The sequence below is a fragment of the Fulvia fulva genome, chromosome 3 (assembly GCF_020509005.1).
Source record: "Fulvia fulva chromosome 3, complete sequence".
NCBI lineage: Eukaryota > Fungi > Ascomycota > Dothideomycetes > Mycosphaerellales > Mycosphaerellaceae > Fulvia > Fulvia fulva.
In genome coordinates, this window is record NC_063014.1 from 4,619,281 (window position 1) to 4,642,642 (window position 23,362).

Here is a 23,362-nt window from a genome sequence, read left to right on the forward strand (position 1 = left end):
AGGCAGGGAAAGTTCGAAAGAGGAGGCCCATCAGCTCCTAGGCCTTTGCGCCTGGGACTGGAGGGCTTCCTGTTGTTGTTGTCGTCATCGTCCCGAGAAGACGCCAAACTCGCTCCGGCGAATCCAAGTTAGTCGTGATGATGCGAGGCGGCAGGACAGGGGGACGTATGCGGGCGGCAGGACAGGAAGAGGTATGCTGTAGGCAGGGTCAACAGAAAGAGGACGCCATCAGCTTCCGGCGCCTACGGGCCTGGGACTGGAGGTCACCGCTGCTTGCAGCACATTCTCGGAGAGGTCGTCCAACGGTAGGACACTGAGGAGCCCAATAATATTGTCGCTCGTTTGACATGCCAAGGGCGGCAGACTCGTCATGCCTGCCAGTGCCATTCAACTCAGAGACGGAGGTTCAATTCCTTCCCAGCTGCCTCCTCCCGTCGCTGCCGTCGCGTCCTATGCACTTGTCACGCTTGTTTCTGTCTTCCAGTTGTCGTCGCCGTAACCCGCAAAAATTCTCATCGTCGCCGCCACCCCCTTTTTGTGATGCATGCCTCTCCCCACACCCTCATCACTCGTGATGCCAAGCAACACCCCCTGCCTCCCACCTTCCCGCCCATCTTCCGCCCCTTCTCAATACAGCTCCTCGATAATGTTATCGCTGATATTCAGCTCCCACTCCCGTGACTGATCATGCGACACTTTCACTATCTCTTGCACATTCGATGCAACGAACGGCAACGCCGCCAAGTCGCTGAACCTCTTTCGATCTCGTGCAAACACTCCCTTGCTCGGTGCCTGCTCAGCAATACTCTCCTTCGTCGCTCGCATCGTCTCGACATGGAACAGCGCAATCCCTTTCGCCAGCCCATCAACGTGTCCCCTCAACGCCACCTCCGTCGTGAATGCTCTATTTACTCAGCCAATGCGCGCAGCCTCTTGAGCATCGACTTGAGCTGATGAGAGCATGTACTCCGCAGCGAGTCCAGGACCGACAAGCTGCACGAGCTGCTGCAGGCCGCCGACGTGAAGTACGCCGAGCGATGCTTCTGGCGCACTGAATTGCGCGTCTGGTCCTGCAAAACGCATGTCCATCCGCAGGAGGTGCTCATCGCCGCAACCCCAGGTTCGACCGTTGACTTCGGCGATGAAGATGGTTGGTAGAGACACCAGGAGTTCGATGTTGTCGTAGTACTGGTCAAGGACTGCAGTACTGTTAATCGCAGAGGAATTTGTACTGCCGTCCAGGAGGTGTAGGTCGAGATGAGAGCCGAAGAAGCCTGGCACGGAGCTTGAGAAGACAACGACTTTGGTGGACGTGTTGGTACCACGGAGCGAGGTGAGGAAGGCGTTGATTTCGGAGATGGAGGGTGCATTAAAGAGATTGATGGGAGGATTGTCGAAGGAGACTCGTAGCGCACTGCAGTCTTTGTTGATGCATGAGCGTTGCAACAGTCCGGCGAAGGCGAGAGCGAAATATCCGGAGACTAGGAGCAGGAAGCTGGAAAGACGATGCATCTTGTTGACAGATGATGCCACATAGACTGCGCTAGCACCGTCTTTAAGAGCGTGCCGGAGACATCAGCACGTTGCATAGCACGATCACTGATTAGAAATAGCTGTTGGCCATGAGATGCGACAGTCAACGCCCTATGCGATTGACGGCAGTGAAGTATACACATATCGAGCTGAGCGGCGGCATTACTACTGCTAACAACATAGCCAGACAGGATGTCTATAAAAGCTGACAGCTGACGTTCGATGGTACTATGCCTAGTATGATTACTAATACGCACGATTCTTAAGATGAGCTGACTGCGTCACTGGCCGTCTAACGGCTCAGGCGGCGTCAGAAAGACATTTTGATGCCGATAGGTAGAGTCTACTAATATTAGAGCACATATCGAGCAACAGCTACTAAGGCTAGATATAGGGCGACAATGTCCCCCGAAGGGTAGATAATAAAGACTTCGTCCATTTACTTATATAAAGCCTAGCCCGGTATAAGCTATTCGAAAACGCCTACAAAGGCCGAGCCTTTAGTATTAAGCACTAGGGTAGGCCTGTACTTCACCTTAGCGTCCGACTACTCTAAGTCGGCCTACGCTAAAAATCTCTATACTTCCGTATCTATTAAATAGGTACGGATTAATAGTAGCGGAGTAGAGTAAGAGATCAATCTTTAACTAACTAATAGTACGAGCATATAGTAATATATTAGGAACCAATATATTGATTATATTAGATGTCTATCTAAGCTTAAGGGGAGAGAAAGATCTCCCTATAAGCTAAGTCATCGTAGATGCCCTAGGCTACTAGATCACTTCCTAATTATTGACTCCCTTTAAGATACTACATCTTAACACTCCTACTTATCTCGTATAGGAGGTTATAGTCTGCTCACTTCCTATTAATAGTACTTAGACCTTTTTATAACAGGTTAAGCTAGCTTATAAACCTCTAGAAGTATAGACTAGTCTTTAGTTTTATAAACCCGTCTATAACTATCTTAGAGGTTAGGGTGTACTTAATAGCAATAAGCCTCCTCTACTAAAGTTTCCTAATAGCGTTATAGGCAATATTAATGTGCTTCGACTTGTTATGAATATATACATCTTTTACTAGGGTAAGGATAGCTTTATTATTACCTCTTAATTAGACTAGTCTCAAATTTGATATAGTCTCCTAGTTTCTAGTGATTCTTAGTTAATAGGAACAGTCTCCTACTAACTCTAGACAATCTATTTCTCTTAGTAGTGAAGCTAAGAATTAGGACTACTTTGTACATATATTTATAGCTATAATTATCGTTCTTAGACGTTATCGGCGCTATCGCTAAATACGACATATTCGAAAGCCCTTATTAAGACTATTCTAACGATCTATAAAGTAGGCTACTACCCCTAGAATTAAGGGAGTTCTACCTTATTTAATTTAGATAGCTTAAAGTTCTCTTTACCCGGTTTCTTTAGCTCTAAACGCCGCGGAGGTGCCTAGCTATATTAGGTAACTAACGAAGAATCATCGCTACTATCGACGAGGATTATCTATTCGACAGCCCTTATTAAGACGAGCGATCTACTTAAGTAGTAGCGACCCGCCTACGCTAGCGGCGGCGTAATCGTAGTATAAAGAACCCTAAAACTAAGGTTCTGTTCCCCTAACGGTAGACCCTAGAGTTACGGAGTTACGGAGGATAACTACCTAATTAGGAAGCGCGACCTCACCCCGAATAGTAGCGAAGGATAGTAACTAACGAGAGCTATAGCCTTACGAGGCTAACGATAAACAATATAGCGTAGATGACCCTATATACGGAGGCGGAAAACTTGCTAGGGGATAACGAATACCTAGCCCAGGTATATAAGAATACTATAGTATAGCTACTAGGAGCGCTAAAAGCGCTATTATACCAAATCCTAAAGACAATCTAATAAGTAATATAGAAGGTAGCCTAGAGACTAACTATATAGGTAATAGTAGTAGTAGGTAAGAATTAACCCCCTACGAAGGTAAGTAATACGGTACGCCTATATATTACTAATCCGGCGGAGAAACAAAAAATCGTAGCCCTAATAAGCAAGGAGATTGTCGATAGAATTGGCTAAAAGGAGGTAGTTAGAGCGAAGGTAGAGGTAATAGGCGTAGTGAGACTCTTTACTATCGTATAAGAGTCTAATAGACGAAAACTAGAGACCTATAAGGAGTAGACTACTAAAGTCACGAAGTCGGCGCGAGTCTCCTACTAATAGTATACCGTTATTACTTACGGGGTCCCTAGGACATTTAAGGTCGAAGACCTTCCCTAACTCTAAGTATAGAACTAGAACATATCTCTAGGAGTACGACTAACGAAGGCGGTATAGTTATATAAGATAGTAGACCGAGAGAAGACGTATTTATCGCTTATTATCTAGGTAGAGACAGCGGAACAAGCTAACTAGATACTAGACAATAGGCTATTCTAGAACTACGAGAGAATGGATACGGAGATCTATTAGAGTAGCTATAGGGTACTATAGTGCTTCTAATACTAATAGTACGGTTATATAGCCCTAAAATACGGGGAGAAGACCCTAAGGTGTCCTTACTACGTAGGCCTATACTAGGGAAGGGAATGCCTAAAAAAGGAGAGTAGGTATATATACTATAGTAGAAGGTACCTAGCGTACTTAAACTAATGCCTAGCTAGAATAGTAGTATAAGAACGAGCGAGATAAGTAAGGATCTCTATACTAGCTAGGTACCCCTAACGATAGTAGGAGGGACCTACCGTATATAAGGGCTTCGAGCCGAGTAAGAGGAAGAGGGTAGAAGAGACGAATAAGGGAACCTAACCCTAAACGTATCTACCTCCCGGTAGGCCTCGACACCTTAACCGGGCTACTAACAAACTAGGCTAAATACGAATCTTTAGGGCGCCCTAGCGGCCCTAGGGCTAGCCGAATAGCGGGATATAGGCTTAGGAGATATAGTAGGCTAGTACGGAAATAGACCTTACGGATAACAAATAATACTATACGACGACATTACTATCGTATAGTATAACGTAATTAAAAGTAGGGACAAGGTCTAGCGCCACTTTCTATAAGAGCTAGACCCGCTATAGTACTACGTTATTACGGTATAGGAACTATAGATCAACCTCTACGTAGGACTCCTAGCTACTTATAATGACTAGAGATACTATACCGTAATCGCGGGCGAACGAGGCGTTATCCCGAGGACATATATATACGTAAGTAAGACTATAGACCTTAAGTCGTAGAAGGTTATACTACCGTAATAGGGTAACCTAGGAGACATAATATTAATCTAGATCGATACTATATAAGGCTCTATCTAGATCTATAACGTTTATAACCCGCTATAGCGGGGTCGGACGAGTAGGGAACTAGGAACCCTTGTCTACCTAGAGCGGACCCTAAGCTAAGACACGAAGTAAGTACTCCTCGGCAACTTTAACCTCTACTACCTATAGTAGGGATTCGACTTCACCCCCCCGTACGCGTTTTTAGGGGGAAAGCTACTAGATATAACCGTACGCTACGGAATGGCCTTAGTAATACTAAAGGGAATAGAGACGTAGAAGGCCCGTATAAGTATAAGTATAATCGACCTATACTTTCTATTACGAGAACTTAAAGAGAGACTAGTCTTATACTAACTAAACTACGCGCTAGAGGCCTCCTTAGACTATATCCCTATTTAAACGATACTAGAGGTAAAGGCGATAGAGGAGCTAATAAGCGAACTACGCCGTAACTAGAAGAAGGTACGCTAGGACAATATAAGAGACTTCCTAATAGCAAACCTACCGTAGTATAGGGAACTCGAGACGACAGCTTAGCTAGACTAAGTAGCGGAACAGATTACCTTAGTTATATAGATAGATAGATATTTCATTAAGCTGTTGTAGTGCCCTTTGGCCTATGCAGCTATGCTATCTTGTTTTTGTATATATAGAGGGGAAACCGTGTTGGTGAAAACCCCTCCTCCTTCCCGCCTGTCTTTTCCTCCTCGTTGTCGTCTTAAATTTCCCTTGTTAGGGGTACGCTAGTGTCATGGGCCTGCCCTGATGACTACCCTATCTGCAACCCCCCTCGCTTCCGCCTCTTGTCTATCCACTCCTCCGTCTCGCTCGCGAGGCTAAACTGCTGGAGGTATCCCTGCTGTAGTATCCACCGAGAGATTCGGCGAATGTTGCCTTTGTCCCTAATAATTGACTTGTAGTCTCTCCTTCCCGCTTGGTGCCTCCAAGTTCCCCTGCCTCTCGCCCACTGCGGGCATCGTAGTAGCATATGTTCTGGGTTTTGCGATGGGTAGCCACACTGGCAGGCTGGGCTATAGATGTCTAGTGCGCGTCTTCTGAACAGGTAGGCCCTTAATCCAATGTGTTCGGACCTGATTTGGATCGCTATGCTTGCTTCGGCCCTTGTCAGGTCCCTATATAGCTGGTAATTGTGTCTCTGGAAGGCTCGGAGCGCTATCGGGCCTGTTGTCTTAGGGGGCTTCCTTTTCCAGTCCTGCTCCCATAGGCAGCTCGCTATCTGTTCCGCTAGGTTTTGGGTCTTAGCCTTGCTCCCGCCGGCCTGGCGAGTCCTACGCTCCTCCTCCTTTCGTGCTAGCCATTCGGTGCTTGTCTGTACGGCCGTAAAGGTCGTAAGGTCATCCTCTTTTTGGCTTGTCCTATATCCTGCCCCTCTCCGGTAGCGGCTTTCTATCTTATTCTTTGCCTCCTGGATCGTGGTTTGTGCTAGGTAACCTGTCGTCTTTGCCGCGTATTGAATTCTCATTCCCCGGATGTACTGGCCGATTGGTGGTATTCCTGTCTCCATTTCTACCGTGCTTGTTGACGTTGTCTTGTATGCGCCTAGTACCCTACGTAGGTTGCCTGCCTGTGTCCTGTTTAGGGGTTGCTCTATCCGTTTCGGGATCGGCTTGCCTGCGCCTCCTGTTCCCCAAATCTGTGCCCCGTACAACATAGCTGGTCTGACGATCGCCTTATACATTACTCTTGCCTTGTCGAATGTTGCTCCCCATGTAGATGCCGTAAGCCTCTTTATCGAGGCTTCATTGACTTGCGCTCGACTCTGGGCTTTCTTAATCTGTACATTCCAGCTTAGCTTCGGGTCGAGCCAGATCCCTAGTACTCGTAGCTCCGCTGATGGCTTGGTCTCGTAGCCTTGGATTCTTACCGCCGCCTTCATATTATGGTGTGTTCTCGCTTTACTGAAGTGTATAAGTTGGTACTTTTCAGGGGCGAACCGGGCACCATGCTTCTTTGCCCACTCCTCGCATTTCTTGTGCCTATCTTCAAGGAGGCGACAGTTCTCTTCTGTCGAGTCTGACCAGGCTAGGATGTTTGTATCGTCTACGAACCCCGATGCTGAGGTTTGCGGAGAGGTGAGTAGGGGGATTAGATCCGACATAAATATTAGAAACAGGATAGGGGAGAGAGTAGATCCCTGAGGTATTCCAGTCTCTGCCTTCACCGGGTCGGACGTGTACCTTCCTAGGACTAGGTATGTCGTCCGTTCCTGGAGAAAGGAGAAGACGAACGACGTTGCCCACTGGGGGATGCCTTTCTGCTGTAGGATATGTATTAGCCTTTGGTGTGAGACGTTGTCGAAGGCCCCTGCGATGTCGAGGGATAGTAAGGACGCCGCTCGGTTCCTGCCGTAGTGCCAGAGGGTCTGGATTTGCTCCGTAATTAGCTCCATTGCTGTTAGTGTCGATCGCTGGCTTCTTCCCCCCATCTGTGTTGCTGGGAGTACGTGGTTGTCCTCGGCAAGCTGCGTAAGTCTCTGGGCTACTATCTTTTCTAGGACCTTCCCTATCGTATTTAGAAGTGCTATTGGTCTGTACGACTTGGGCTGAGTATAGTCTTCCTTCTGTGGCTTGCGTAGCACTACTGTCATAGACTCTCTGTACGGCTTCGGGTGATACCCTAGCCGTAGGCACGCGGTAAATAGGTTTGCAAGGCTCGGCGCGATCTCTTCTCTACACTCTTTTAGCAGTACGTTTGGTATCCTGTCTGGGCCTGGGGCTTTTCGTCCCTTTAGCTTACTTATGACTCCTGTTACTGTGTTAGGGCTAACCGCCCAATCCATGTCCAGGGGTTCCGGGTATGTGCTCGGGTCGATGTCCGTAAGGTCTGCCTCTACTTGCGTCGAAAAGAAATGGTCGGCTAACGCTTTTGCCTTGCCCCGGGGCGTAGCCTGGGCAATCCCTTCGCGGTCTACGATTGGGGGGAAGTGAGGGGCTTGTTGCTCTTCAGGTAGTCGTGCCCATTTAGCAAGTCTCCACATCTGTTCCGGCAAGGAAGGAATCGTATTTAGCAAGCTAGCTACGAGATAAGGTGACAAGTCTTAACCGCGCTTTCCCACTCATCTAGCACCACCGTGTAGCCTCGTTTCGAGAGGTTAGCCCGGAGCAAAAGCTTCCCTCTACGCCCTCCCTCCCTGTTTGCTCCTTAAGCCAATATCCACCTCCATAGGCCTAAGCCCTTTAGTGCTCTCTATTGACCGACATGCGCATCCGTCCTCTCGGGCTGTACAGACAGTGTCAGCCGTCGCTGCCAGTGTACACCACGCCCCAGGTTTTGACGCCCTTCGCGTTACCGCAGCCTATCTCTAGAAAGCGGCCGTCCATGCCTCGCAGGTTTGCTCGGGGCACACACCACGCCGGGCAGCGTACTCCTTGCGTTTCCACCTACTAACCAATATGAAGTTCCTTATCACCCTGCCCTCGATCCTCCCCGATCACAGAACTAATCCACTTGCATTGTACGTCTTTTCCCCGTCCTAACAGCCGTCTTTTCCTTGCTCAGGCTATCGTCTTTTCCTCGTCGCAATCTACCATGTCAGACTAGGTGCGTTGTGTAGCGGGACAGGCAGTGCCTTAGGCAAAACCCTCGTTCCCATACCGGGTGTTCAACAGGCCCTTATAGGCTTCGTCGCGTGTCCACCTACCCACCGCATTGCCCGCTGGCAAACACCAGATTGTTTCGTAGTCCGCTCGACGCCGTTGCATAGTCCGCTCAGTTGTTGTTCTGTAGTCCGCTCGTCCAATGTTCGTCGCTCAGCCCGCTCGGTTTGCGGTCTCCGGAGGTGAAAATTCTGCACTCATACCAGAGGTGTCCTGTCGAGCGTATAGGCCACGGTTCCGCGCCCTTCTTACACGTAGAAAGAAGAGGGACTCGCTCCCGACACGAGTACACGCTCGTCGGATGGTTTTCATACCCGTTTTGCTGGTAGTCCTCTGTTCGCCGCGGCTTCGCCTACGTTGCGCGCCCGCCGCGCCCACGACGCTCCAGCGTGAGAATACTTGGCTCTCTCGTAGCTAGACGAGAGGTTCGTAGCCGACACCACGTACAGGTGATTCTCGTCGTCGACCACCTTAGTTATATAGTAAGTAGCGGAATAATATACGCCGTTACTCCGGCCCTTAACGTAGTAGAAGGCCTTCTAGACCCCTAAATACTCTACGAAGGTAAAGGAGGCTAGAAGGGTAAGGCGATAGTAGACGAAGGAGTATACCTAAGAGACGTAGGAGCAATACTATCGCGCGACATAAGAGAAGAAGGTATAGATAAGACGCGATAAGCTATAGGACTAGAGAGTAACGATCGGGCTCGTTATAGAAAACCCGGAATAGATATAGAGACTAGCTAAATAGGTACGACTACCTAAAGAGCAACGAACCCCTTACTTCTCTTTAATCGTAGACCGCGAAGGGATTGCCTAGACTACGCCCCGGGGTAAGGTAAGAGTATTAGCCGACTATTTCTTTTCTACGTAAGTAGAGGTAGACCTTACGGATATCGACCCGAGTATATACCCGGAACCCCTAGATATAGATTAGGCGGTTAGCTCTAATATAGTAAAAGGAGTTATAAGTAAGCTAAAAGGACGAAAAGCCCTAGGCCTAGACAGGATACTAAATATAATACTAAAAAGTATAGAGAAGAGATTGCGCCGAGCCTTATAAATCTATTTACCGCGTACCTACGGCTAGGGTATCACCCGAGGCCGTATAGAGAGTCTACAACAGTAGTACTACGTAAGCTATAGAAGGAGGACTATACTTAGCCTAAATCGTATAGGCTAATCGTACTTCTAAATACGATAGGGAAGGTTCTAGAGAAGATAGTAGCCTAGAGACTTACGTAGCTAGCCGAGAATAACTACGTACTCCTAGTAATATAGATAGGGGGAAGAAGCTAGCGATCGATACTAATAGTAATAGAGCTAATTACGGAGCAAATTCAGACCCTCTAGTACTACGGTAGGAACCGAGCGGCGTCCTTACTATCCCTCGATATTGTAGGGGCCTTTGATAACGTCTTATACTAAAGGCTAATATATATCCTATAACAGAAAGGCATCCCCTAGTAGGTAACGAAGTTTGTCTACTCCTTTCTCTAGGAACGGACGACATACCTAGTCCTAGGGAGGTATACGTCCGACCCGGTAAAGGTAGAGGCTAGAATACCTTAGGGATCTACTCTCTCCTCTATCCTATTTCTAATATTTATGTCTAACCTAATTCCCCTACTTACCTCTCCGTAAACCTTAGTATCGGGATTCGTAGACGATATAAACATTCTAGCCTAGTTAGACTCGATAGAAGAGAACTATCGCCTCCTTAAAGATAGGTATAAGAAATACGAGGAGTAGGTAAAGAAGCATAGTGCCCGGTTCGCCCCTAAAAAGTACTAGCTTATATACTTTAGTAAAGCGAGAACATACTATAATATAAAGGCGGCGGTAAGAATCTAAGGCTACGAGACTAAGCTATTAGCGGAGCTACGAGTACTAGGGATCTAGCTCGACCCGAAGCTAAGCTAGAACGTATAGATTAGGAAAGCCTAGAGTCGAGCGTAAGTTAACGAAGCCTCGATAAAGAGGATTACGGCGTCTATAGAGGGAGTAATATTCGATAAGGTAAGGGTAATATATAAGGCGATCGTTAGACTAGCTATATTATACGGGGCATAGATTTAGGATATAGGAGGCGTAGGTAAGCCGATCCCGAAACGGATAGAGCAACCCCTAAATAGGACTTAGGTAGGTAACCTACGTAGAATACTAGGGGTATATAAGATAACGTTAATAAGTACGGTAGAAATAGAGACGGGAACACCTCTAATCGGCTAATATATCCGGGGAATAAGAATTCAATACGCGGTAAAGACGACAGATTACCTAGTATAAACTACGATCTAGGAGGTAAAGAATAAGATAGAAAGCCGCTACCGGAGAGGGGCCGGATATAGGATAAGCTAAAAAGAGGATGACCTTACTACCTTCGCGGCCGTATAGATAAGTACCGAATAGCTAGTACGAAAAGAGGAGGAGCGTAGGACTCGCTAGGCCGGCGGGAGTAAGGCTAAGACCTAAAGTCTAGCGGAATAGATAGCGAGCTACCTATAGGAGTAGGACTAGAAAAGGAAGCCCCCTAAGATAACAAGCCCGATAGCACTCCGAGTATTCTAGAGACATAATTACTAGCTATATAGGGACCTAATAAGGGCCGAAGTAAGTATAGCGATCTAAATTAGGTCCGGATATATTAGACTAAGGGCCTATCTATTTAGAAGACGCGTACTAGACATCTAAAGCCTAGCCTACTAGTATAGCTACCTATTAAAAAACCTAGAATATATACTACTACGATGCCCGTAGTAGGCGAGTAGTAGGGGAAATTAGAGGTACTAAGCGGAAAGGAGAGACTATAAGTTAATTATTAGGGACAAAGGTAATATTCGCCGAATCGCTCGGTAAATACTATAGTAGAGATACCTCTATAAGGGCGCGCGTACCGTAGGGTCTAAATAAGAGAGTTATTATTCTACGAAGCTACGAAAGAGGAGCGCGAGGCGCGGCGAAGTTATAAAGTAAAGCTAAGCCGTACTAACCCGATACGGAAGGTCCGCGGTTTACCCGGGCCGACGTAGCTATAGTAAGGGGTCGCGGGCTATCCGTAATAGTACCCCCCCTCTTAGAACGCGTCTTAGTCCTCTAAGCGTTATCTATCTTATACGGCCACTTGCCCGTACTACTCTATAACCGTACGAAAGTCTAATTATCCTCTAATACCTCATTATCGTCTAGTAATATATCTATATCTAGTCTATCTATAACTAGCCTATCCGCGACCGGCTCCCTTTAAGAAATGCTTAGGGGGACCTAATTAGACAGAGCTATAAAGCCTATAGGCGTGGACAACTCCGGCTAGCTATAGTAAAAGTCTATAATAGCGGCGGCCGCGTATTTAAATATGTTCTTAGCCGGTTACTAGGTCTTACTATCCTCCTTATTCTAATATCTAAGCCATTTTACCTTGTACTAAGTGTCTACTTTACGCTTCTACCCCTTCTTTACTTTGCCTACTTGCTTACGGGTATATATATCTAAGATATTCTCTACCTTATATATATATATAGATGTTACGACTATATTAGCGACTATATCGGCTTCGGTAGTATCGGGCTCGATAGTTATTAGCGGTAGTAGTACTAGATACTAGCCTTCGAGTAGTAGGAAGTCGGGATGATCGGCTCGCTAAAGTAACGAGGTATAAAAGTAGTTATCGAGTCCTACTATAGCGTCTAATAATCTCAGTTTATATAAGAGCTTAGCTAGTATAACTTCTATAATCTAGTACGGGCTAGCGTATCTTCTATCGAGCTTCTTAGATAGTCGAGTCGTACGGATATTCTTAGTACTTAGGTATACCTAGTCGCCTACTTTATAGTCTAGCGGGATGCTTCGGTAGCGGTTTACTACTTTAGCTTAGAGAGCTTATAAGATCCGTATATTTTCTTAAAGGTACTTATAAAGGTCGTAAATCCGGCGTACGAAGGCTTTAGCCGATCGCGTATCTAGTCGCTAGAGAGTAGTTAGTCCTCCCTCTTTTCTAGCGCTTAGGTCTACGCGCTCTATAAACTTAGGGTTATAGCCTAAGGTAGCGTAGAATAGCGACATACTAGTAGTTTTAGAAAGGTAGTTATTAATCGTATTATAGTCTCCCTATAGAGTATATAGAAGGTAGGGACAGAAGAGCCTTAGAGTGCTTAGAAGTCGTTAAGAAGTGAAAGTCTAGCTTAGTATATAAGCGCTAAGAATTATATACCCCGTAACATTTACTACGGGACCTAGCCCTCCAAATTTACTACTCTACTAAACCTTAACAGATTCACTTCGGCTCGTAGCTATATAACTTACGGCACTCCCGCTAGCACCCGCGACTACGCTAGACCCTAGAAGAAGTACGTAGAAGACTCGGAACGTAGGGTAGGTTAGAATAAGGTTTTGAGCAAAGCTACTAAGCGCGGCTTCGTATAGGTTAGCCCTATTAATATAGGGACACGTACTCGCGAGGGTCTAGCCCTATTAATACGGGGACACGTACTCGCGAGGGTCGCGTATAAGTATCCGGCCTTCCCTAGGCCTCTCTTACTTTCTTCGTCTTTCGTTTTATATAGTAATTATACTATACCCTTTATATCTACACTTCGTACCTATATTCTCGCTTTTACTCTTATATCTTATAGGCTAGGCTCTCGCCCTAATATTATAAAAGACTAACAAACTATTAACTACTCGAGTCATCCTTATAGGTGACTACGCTACCGATAAAGGTGTTAACCTCGATAACTAAGACACCCTATTCCACTTTAGTAAGTAGGCTAATATCCCCTTCTTAAACGCCGCTACCTTCGATACCTAGGTAAACGCTAACCCCGATACCGCCTACTATTACGGGTCTAGGCTACTCTTAGTAGGTAAAAGGGTGTCGTAGCTAAGTAATCGAATAAGTTCTACGGAGAAGAGAAGTTCTAGCTAAGGCGCGTATCGAAGATAAGCGCGACGTTCGCCGAGCCGAGGCGTTACGTCATATTCACGAAGTCACGTAACTCGTAGGCCGTAGGCCGTAGGGCTGTACCGTGACACCACTTCCCTTCTTAAATCGCCTTAAGCGCCTACGAGGCGGTATCTATTAATTCAAAATAAGCAACGCTCTATAGGGTATATCTATCTAACTCTATAATCTAAAACTCCGGTATATATAAAGATACGACTATAGACGAGCCTAAGCTACGAGCAAAGCGACGTTACTAGCGGTAGCGAGTCCTAGGCGTAGATCGTAGAAATGAAGTGACTGTTTATTATGCCTTAGTACGCCTTAGGTTGTATCGTGACTAGTACTTAGCGTCGGCGGTAACGGTCGCGTCGTTATTAGTATCGCTAGTACTGTCCGCCGAGTCTATTAGCTCGGTTATATCAGGCTCTAGTGCTTGCTATCCGCATAGAGGTCCTAGAGCGCGAGGGTTCTTATGATAGTAGTCTACTACAAGTTCGTCTATAGTGCCTTTCAAGTTGATATAAGGTTCTTTAGTATATAACCTATCTACCTATTTAATAGTATAGCTAATACTCTTCTTTACTTTTCTAGTCTAGCGACTATCTACTACTACTACGGCATCGTACTATTCCTCAACTTCGCTATCGACTTCGGTAAGCGTAGGTTCGTACGTCTATAAAGGGAACGGGTCTTCGGCGGATAGTCGTAGTATGTCGGTATAGAACACGTAGTATATTCTTATGCTCGTAGGTAGGTCGAGTTCGTAGACATCGGTCCCTACTTTCTTTATAATCGTAAAGGGGCCTACGTTCTTATGATCAAGCTTCTTCGCTAGTCGTTTAGTACAAATATTACGTAAATTGAGCTAAACCTTGTCTCCTACCTTATAAGACCGCGTAGGTCTCCGGCCATATTGCTAATAGTCGGCTTTAAGCTATGCTTATATATACTTAAGGTAGTTAATACAATATATATATACACGGCTTATATAAGTTACGAAAGCGTCTATATCTTGTTAGCTAATTTTCTACGTAGCTAGTAGTACGTCCGTACGGGTAGGTCTACTAAGAACTTCTATTCTTAGGTTTCTTCCTAAGGTTACGAAGAACGGTAACACGCCGGTAGTACTTTTTATGTTGTTCAAAGCAAACTCCGCTATTAGTAGCTAGTCGTACTAGTTGTCTTAGGCGTAATTAATGTATATACGTAGGTACTACTCTATAACTTAGTTTATACGTTCGGACTAACTATTAGTCTAAGGGTGCTATGCCGTCGACATCTTATACTTAATGCCTAGGCGTTTATAAAGCGTCTTCTAGAAGCGACTTACCTACTACGAGCCGCGGTCTAAGTAGATAGAGCGGAATAGGCCTTGATCCTTAATAACGTAGCGGATGATTATATCTATAGCTGTCTCGGGCTCTATGTCGACGACTGGCATAAGGTACTTGCGCTTTGTAAGACGATATATTAAGGTAAGGATATTGTTGTACTTGACGCCCTCCGGGCTATAGCTGTCTAGAAGTGCTATAACATAGTCTAGGGCCACTTCCTCGAATATACCGTTAGGTATTAGGATTTGCTTAAGGTTGCCCTAGTACGTATTATAGAAAGCCTTGGTTCTAGTATATATATAACAGTTCTTTATATATCGTGCGATGTTAGCCTATATACTAGGCCAATAGTACGTACGAGTTATTAGCTCGTATATCTTCTTACGCCCCGGGTAGCCGGCTATAGGGGCATTATAACAAGCGGCTATAAGTTCTTTACGGATATTACTACTATTAGGCACGTAGAGGCGGCCTTGAATATAAATCAGGTCGTACTCTAGTTCGTACTCGCTAAGATTGATATACGTGTTTAATTTCTACGGTAGCCGACTGTCGCTAGCTTATAGGCCTTTCTTAATTACTACTACGAGCTCGTCCTGATCGTAGGCGTTCTAGATCTCTTCCTTAATAGACGCCTCGTTCGCGTTAAGTACGGTAAGCGCGAGCTAATATTAGTCGCGAGCGTTCGTATACGTTATTATTACTAATACTCTAAGAGACTCCTATACTTTAGGGGCGAGGTTACGTTCCTTTAAGACCGTTTGTTGTCTATTCTTGATATCGTCTATTACGTCTATGTCCTAAGTACGGCGTATTAGGGCATTAGGCTTACCGCCTAGCTTACCTAGTCGGTATTCGATCTAGAAATCGAATCCGGATAAGAATTCACTCTATCGTACTTGTCGGCGATTTAGCTACTTAGTGGTTATAAAGTATTATAGACCGCGGTGATTAGACAATACCCTAGTCTTACTACCTATTAGCTCTAGCCGCTATTCCTCAAAAGCTCGAACGATAGCTATAAGCTCCTTGTCGTAGATCTTATAGTTATACTCGGCTAGATCTATCTTCTACGAATAGTATATAACTAGGTAAAGCTGTCCGTCTTCTCCGATCTATAAAAGAACGCTACCGGTATATCTATTAGAGGCGTCGTATTCGATAACGTAAGGCTTACTTAGGTCAAAGTGCTATAGTACTAGTTACTTCGTGAACTCCGCCTTAAGCCTATTAAAAGCTTACTAGTACTCTAGTGTCTAGTTCTAAGTGTATTTCGTAGGTCGCTTTGACTTGTCCTTACTACCGACCCCCTTCGTAAGAGTAGTTATAGGTAGTACGATATTCGAGAAGCCTTCTACGAACCTTCGATAGAAGTTCGCGAGGCCGAGGAAGGAAAGGACGTCCTTTACGCTTCTAGGTATCTCCTACTCGAGGATCGTCTTGATCTTCTTTAGGTCTATCTTGATACCTTCGGTAGTAATAATTAGACTAAGGTACTTGACTTCCTTCTAGGAAAACTTGCTCTTCGCGATGTCTAATAGTAGTTTAGTATCGATGAAGTAGTCTAGCACCTTAAGTATATGTTCTATATACTCCTCTCTTATGCTACTAAAGACGATCGTATTATCAAGGTATACGGTGACGAAGTCGTTAAGGTAAGGCCTTAGGGCTTTGTTAATATAGGCCTAGAAGACGCTAGGAGCGTTATATAATCCGAAGGGCACTACTAGGTACTTAAAGGTCCTATACCGTAAGGTGAATATAGTCTTCTATTCGTCGCCTACTCGGATACGTAGTTTATTAAAGGTAGTAACGATATCGAGTATAGTAAAGTATTAGTACCCGCTTATTCGCTATAGTATCTCTCGAACCTACGGGATAGAGTATCGGTTCTTGATCGTAATAGCGTTGACTGCTCTATAGTCTACGTAGACGCGTAGTCCACTACCTAGCTTTCTAATAATAATGACTAGCGATATGATACGTAAGGTGCTTTCTCTAATTTTGCCTTTCGTTTTCAAGTCGTCGATATACTTCTTTACGACTTCGAGCTCCTATAGGCTCATTAGATATAGTCGAGCGAAAGGCAGCTTAGCACCTAGGTCAAAGTCGATAGCGAGGTCGTCTCCTTTACGGTAAGGAGGTAAGGTATCGTCTCCTATACGTAGAACGAAGGCCTTACGTCGCGACTTAAATTCACGCGGAAGCGATATATCTAGGTCTACTTCGTCTTTGCCTTTTATATATTATTAGAAGTCGGACGCTACTATAGCGCTGAGCTATATACTAACTTCTTCTATAGCCTCCTCCGTAGTTATAGGTAGCGCGTCGTCATTCTACTCCTAAATTAGGTAGCCTTCTTATAGTTATTAGCCCTCTTTAAGCTAATCTTCTAGACATTCTACGGCCTCCGTAGTACTTATAGACGAGATGTTAATGCCTATAATTGCCGCTACGTCTGTCCGATCGGTACGCTATTACTACCGAGCTTATACTTGTTTTTCTAGTTAATAGCGCACCGTCGTTAGTATTCTTTCGTAATAGTCTCCGTAGTAAGACGTAAACGTAACGGTGTCCGTCTAGTTCCCGAAGTCTAGTAGGTGTTTCTATACCTACGGTATACTAAGAATAAAGTTATACTTAATACCGGTAACAAAGTAGTTCAATTCTTCGACGTGACCGTTTAGGTCTAGAGTCGCTTTTACGTACTCCGTAGCTTCGTTCTTCTTAGACGGGTCTACTATACCGATTCTAAATAGAGTAGACAGCTTTGTCCGATTATAATCCTTTATAAACTTCGTGCTACAAAAGATCGACTATACGCCTAGATCTACTAGACATCTAGTAGGCTTGCCTTTAACGGTGCCGTATATAATAAGACGATCACTACGTAGCGGGATATCGACTTTAATTGCTCCGACCTTTATAGTCTCGATATCTATGACCTTAGGTATGTCTACCTCCGAAGTCTGCCGCTATAGTAGGTTGACCTTTTTGTTTTGTTACTAGGGCATTAGCGTAGGTTCTAATATCCTTAGCGGGCCTTTGCCTAACGGATATATGCTCGGTTCTTCTAACGTAAGGTGCTCGTAGATGTTCTAAGGAGGATCTTTACTAGGCGCAATGTTAGCTATAGTAATAATAGCTACACTCTAAACTATACGCCTTAGTCTAGAGTTGCCCCGTTTCCCTATTATTAGGGTTCGAAGTCGATAAGGTTCTAGTCGACCGTAGTAGCTACGTTACCTCTAGTATTACCCTTACGGAACTAGAGCTATTCGTAAGATCGGTACTACTAGTTATAGTCCGGGCTCTTATATACGTAGTAGAACGTCTTATCCTTCTAGTACGCCGCTTTATCCTTCGTAAGCTTACGATATGTCAAGCTAGCACGCTTAGCGGCTACTATATCGTACTATTAGTACACCTTCTCGTCTATACGCTCGCTACGCGGCTTGCCTTTAGGTCCTCGACCGCCGCCGCCGCCGCCGCCTCTAGTACTACCGGAGGAACCTAGTCGCGCGTTACCTTAGCTACCGGTCTGGCCTCCTCTACTTAGCTTCTTACCGGGTGGTTACTACTACTAGCGCGGTATATTATCGAGGTCGATCTCGATATTACGGAGAGTATCTTCTATCTCGGTTAGGCTCCTAAACCGTATACCCGTAATCTTCGCGCGTAGACGTAGAAGAATCTTCTCCTTAAGGTTCTCTATTAGTTCTTCGCGCCCGTCCTTAGTAGTATGCTTCCTAAGGTAGTGCGTATACTCGGAAAACTTCGTATAGAAGAGGTCAAACTTCTTACCCTACTTCTATTCGAGTTCGTAAAAGGCCTTACGGTAACGACGCTTCTCGAAGTAGTCGCTATACGATGAGTCGAGGATCTCGAGAGCCTTATTCTAATGCTTAATAGTGGGCTTATAAGGTCGAATATAGCTAAGAGCGTTCGTACCTACTAGGCCGTAGAACATAATATACAATTCGGTATCCGATCGATTAGGTTCTATAAGTAGGTACTCGCTAACCTTCTTACGCTACTTAATGTAGCTGACCTTGTCTTCCTTTAGGTCGGCGTAGAAGACAGGTAGGACCTTAATAGGGTTCTTCTAAGATGTGTTAATAGACTTTATAGACTACGTACCTAGAGTTAGGGTAGGGGTGAAAGGACGCGCGTATAGATTAGGCGTATTATTAGCGTCGCCGAACCTACCGAGACCCCCTAACATAAACTAGTATAGAGTCGATGTACGTATATTGCGGATGCTATCGTTATAAGCGGTCTCGAAGTCATTAATACCTATAAATTCGACTTCTTACCTACGCCCGCCTAGCGCGCTAGCCGTACGTTATAGTAGCGTAGTTCCGAGCCCTCGTAGTAGGACTTTCTCTATATACGTATTGACGCGAACACCTAGAGTATTTCCTACGTCCTTCTTTCGTGAATCTAGGAGGGCGCGTAGCTTAGAGGGCTGGCGAGCTAGTACCGTTAGTCTCTCCGGCTATTACTATTACTTCTAAAGTACTTCGAGCTCCTTAATACGCTACTTTAGACTCTCGACTAACCTACGCTAAGTATTATTATCCTCTTATAGGCTCTCGATTTCTGCTATAGTATCTTCCGTATCGCCGTCCTTAGTCTATACCTTAGCTTCTAGTTCTTAAATTCGCCTATCCTTTTCCTCGTTCTGAACGGTCAGACCTTTAATAATACCTACCGCTTCTTCCAAGTCCTCCTTTTCTTACTAAAGGGCTACCTCGAGGTTGAATTTCTTACCCGTTAGGTTAACAACTCGGTCGCGAGAGTTCTTAAGTAAGGCCTTACTATAAGTATATATCTATATCCTAAAGTCGAGGACATTAAGCTAAGCTTTAGGTCTCTTTTTAACTAACGCCGCTAACTCTTCGTAGGTATATAGCTTGAATGCTTATAGATCGTATCGGAACTAAGCGCCTTTACTATCTTCTATAGGATCTAGGGGCATAGTATACGATAGGTCGAGCGGCGCGTACTAGCCTCCCTACCTATCTACTCTCGACGATATACCCTGTCCTCTATCTTATTAGTAAATACGCTCACGCCGGTCGTACTTAGTCTTAAGAGTCGTGTACGTGATTTCCGTCTTCTACTATTAACCCGCCGTCGCTTATTATATCTAGTAGGTCTAATCTTAGCTATCGACTATAGTCTAACTTCTGTTATTCTATTAGGTCTACTACGGTTACGGTTCGTAATTGTCGGTAGCTATAGTCGCGGCTATCTCGAATCCTCGACGGTTCGGCGGATATTAATATTAATCCTACGTGTCTCGACGAACCCCTACGAAAGTGTCTACGACTAACTATATCGTATCCTCCTCTTCTATACACTTCCTACGTATATAGGACACCCGATTATACTACTATAATCCGCCTCGAACTCGGGGTCTTATTCGCTAACTCCTATTAAAGTGTCGTAAACCGGTCGGTAATGTCGCCGATAATACGCGTACTTACTATAGAGGGATTTAGAGTAGTAGAACTTAATGTTACGGGTCTAGGCTACTCTCGGTAGGTAAAAGGGTATCGTAGCTAAGTAATCGAATAAGTTCTACGGAGAAGAGAAGTTCTAGCTAAGGCGCGTATCGAAGATAAGCGCGACGTTCGCCGAGCCGAGGCGTTACGTTATATTTACGAAGTTACGTGACCCGTAGGCCGTAGGCCGTAGGGCTACACCGTAACACCTACGCTCTTATTAACCGTACCGTCTCCTCTTTCCGCGAGACCGCCTAGTAGGTCGAGTAAGCAAACAACTAAGTAATATACCTTTAAGGTATTATAAACACCTTCTAGAACCTTATACCGTACGCCGACGATAACCGCCGCTAGCACTTCTCTAAGAAGGTTAATAACCTAGACGAGTTCGACGGTAATAAGAGTAAGTTCGAGGCATTTAAGATTTATTAAACTTTTTAAATACCAATGCTATACCGTTATTTAAATTAGTGCTTATTAACTAAGCTTCTAAAGTTTTATCGAAAAACTTATGTTCTATACTATTAGCTTTTTTTAGTAAACTAACTATTTTGGATTTCTATATTAAATCAATGTTTTCGGCACTAATATTACTTATATTACTATTACCCTCCTCTTATTGATTATTTTCGTAATAACCCTCAATTATTTCCTTGTTCTATAGATGTTTATCACTTAGGTTGTTATATAACTAGTTTTGCTATAACACGTGTATCTGATGTAGACATGTTTACTACAAAATTAGTTAGCGGTAGGTCTAGGACGATAGCCCCGCTAGACCTTCTAAATACGAGACGATGCCTATATCCTATCTCTCTACTATTGTCGCGCTATACGATCTTGCTACGCCGACGCGACCGCCTACTACGCTCTACTACTACCGGACGCGGTTATGCTATTAGCGAATAGGTTCGTAGGACGACCGGACAGGTTAACTTGTCGCGGACGCCGCCCGGATCCTATAAATGTCTAATACATCGCGGTAATAGCGGGCGGGTAGCTCACTATTAAGCTATTAGCTAATGCCGACCACTTTCCGTAAGAGAAGGATAAGGTTACGTACGTCTTCTCCCTCCTTCGGGGAGACGCCGCGGCTTAGGTATAATACTATATCGATAACGCTACGTAGACTATCGGCTACCCGGACGTCCTTACCTTAATATAGGACCTCCGTGCTACCTTTAGTGATCTAGACCGTAGAGCTACCGCCTAGAACGCTATCTATAACCTCCTCTAGAAGAACAAGAGCTTCGCCGAGTACCTCGCGGCCTTTAACCGTAATATTAGGTTTACCGGCTATAACGAAGAAACTAAGAAGAGTACTCTCCGCCGTAGCTTATTAGTAGAGCTTCTTCGAGCCCTCGAGGACAAGGACGTCGGTACTATAAGCTTCCGTAAGCTCGTCGAGACCTACTAGCGCCTCGACTCTAATATAAAATATACCGCCTCTCTCCTCGCTTCCCGTTCTTAAGGTCGTTAGCCTCGTAGTCCCGGAAGCTACTTCGCTACTCTACTAGGCGCCGCCGCTCCTACGGCTCTCCCTCCCGTCTCTATAGGTAATACTATAGATCTTAGCGCTAGTACCGCCGTCTCTTAAGTCTAGGGCCTCGTTAACGGTAAGCTTACTCCCGAAGAGAAGCTTCGCCGTCGCTAGGCCGGACTCTATACCTACTACGGCGGTCTAGGCTATATCGTAGCTAACTGTCCGTAGCTCGCTACCCGTAACGCCCGTAACCCGGTTCGCGGCGCTATCGGCGCTATCGAGCCTACTCCTACTACTCCCGCTAAGTAGGAAAAAGCCTAGGTCTTCCTTATCGACGCGATAAAGACTAAGAATAACGTTTACCGAAAGTAAAGAGAGGAAAGAAGTTAAGGATCAATATAGTATAGCTAGACCTATACGACGAGACGGGTAAGGACTACGCTTATAAACCGTTCGTTATAAATATAAATATCGGCTTAAAGAAACTCTCTTCTTCCAATCTTACTCTTATAGACACTAGCGTACTAGGCGAGTCTTTTATAGACTATAAACTCGCGACCTCTCTTAACTTCGAACCCTAGGAACTAAAGTACCCTCGTACCCTTGAACTCTTTAACGGTACGGAGACTACTACTAGTAAGATTACTTATGTTATACACACGTTAATCACCCTCGGAGGTAAGCGTATGTCGATTACTAGCTTCCTTACGTCCCTACCGTATTAGAAGTTTATCCTCGGCCTCCCCTAGTTTAGACGATACCGACCTATTATCGACTAGACTTCCCTTACTATTAGCTTCCCTCTAGAAGTTCCTCCGGTACCTCCGCCTTCTCCGCCGCCTTAGCGCGGTCCTAAGTATACTAAGATCTTCTAGGTAAACGCCGCTACCTTCACTACTACTACTAAGTAGCCTAAAGCTTAAGTCTTCGCCGCCTCTCTCCGCGATATCGATATCGCCCTCGAGAAGCTCGATAAGAAGCGTATACCTACCGACCCTACTACGAAGGTCCCTCCTTAGGCACACTATATCCTCTACGTATTCGATACTAAAGCCGTAGACGAGCTACCTCCTTATCGCCCTTACGACTATAAGATTAAGCTAGAAGAAGGTGTAGAGATACCGTTCGGACCACTATATTCTATGTCCCGAGAAGAGCTTATCGTCCTTAATAGATCCCTTAAAGAGAACCTAAAGAAGGGGTTTATTCGAGCGAGCCGTTCTAGCGCTAGTAGTCCCGTTATGTTCGTTAAGAAGCCCGGCGGTAGTCTACGCTTCTACGTAGACTACCGAGGCTTAAACGCTATTATAAAGAAGAACCGCTACCTAATACCGTTAATTTAGGAGACGCTCGAGCGCCTCTCTAAGGCTAAGTACTTCACTAAGCTCGATGTTATCGCTACGTTTAACAAGTTACGAATAGTAGAAGGACACGAGTATCTTATAGCCTTCCGTACTCGCTATAGGCTATTCGAGTCGCTCGTTATACCCTTCGGCGTTTGTAACGGGCCTAGTACCTTCTAGAACTTTATTAACGACATCTTTTAGGAGTTCCTCGATCAGTTCTATACTACCTACATCGACGACATCCTAGTCTATAGCGAGACTAAGGAGGAGCACCGCGAGCACGTATATAAGGTCCTTTAGAAGCTCGTAGACGCCGTCTTATAG

The 23,362-nt window shown here is 45.1% G+C and overlaps 2 protein-coding genes across 2 annotated transcripts; both read right to left on the reverse strand.

Moving 5' to 3' along the window:
• Positions 1-627: 627 nt before the first annotated feature.
• On the reverse strand, positions 628-825 carry CLAFUR5_08445 (uncharacterized protein; the record flags this gene model as incomplete). The annotated part of the gene is made up of 1 exon (XM_047907593.1): positions 628-825. One exon carries the CDS (start codon positions 823-825, stop codon positions 628-630), a length of 198 nt encoding a protein of 65 aa, XP_047759632.1.
• Positions 826-912: 87 nt separating this feature from the next.
• CLAFUR5_08446 (putative enoyl-CoA hydratase 2, mitochondrial) lies at positions 913-1,512 on the reverse strand (the record flags this gene model as incomplete). The annotated part of the gene is made up of 1 exon (XM_047907594.1): positions 913-1,512. One exon carries the CDS (start codon positions 1,510-1,512, stop codon positions 913-915), a length of 600 nt encoding a protein of 199 aa, XP_047759629.1.
• Positions 1,513-23,362: the final 21,850 nt, after the last annotated feature.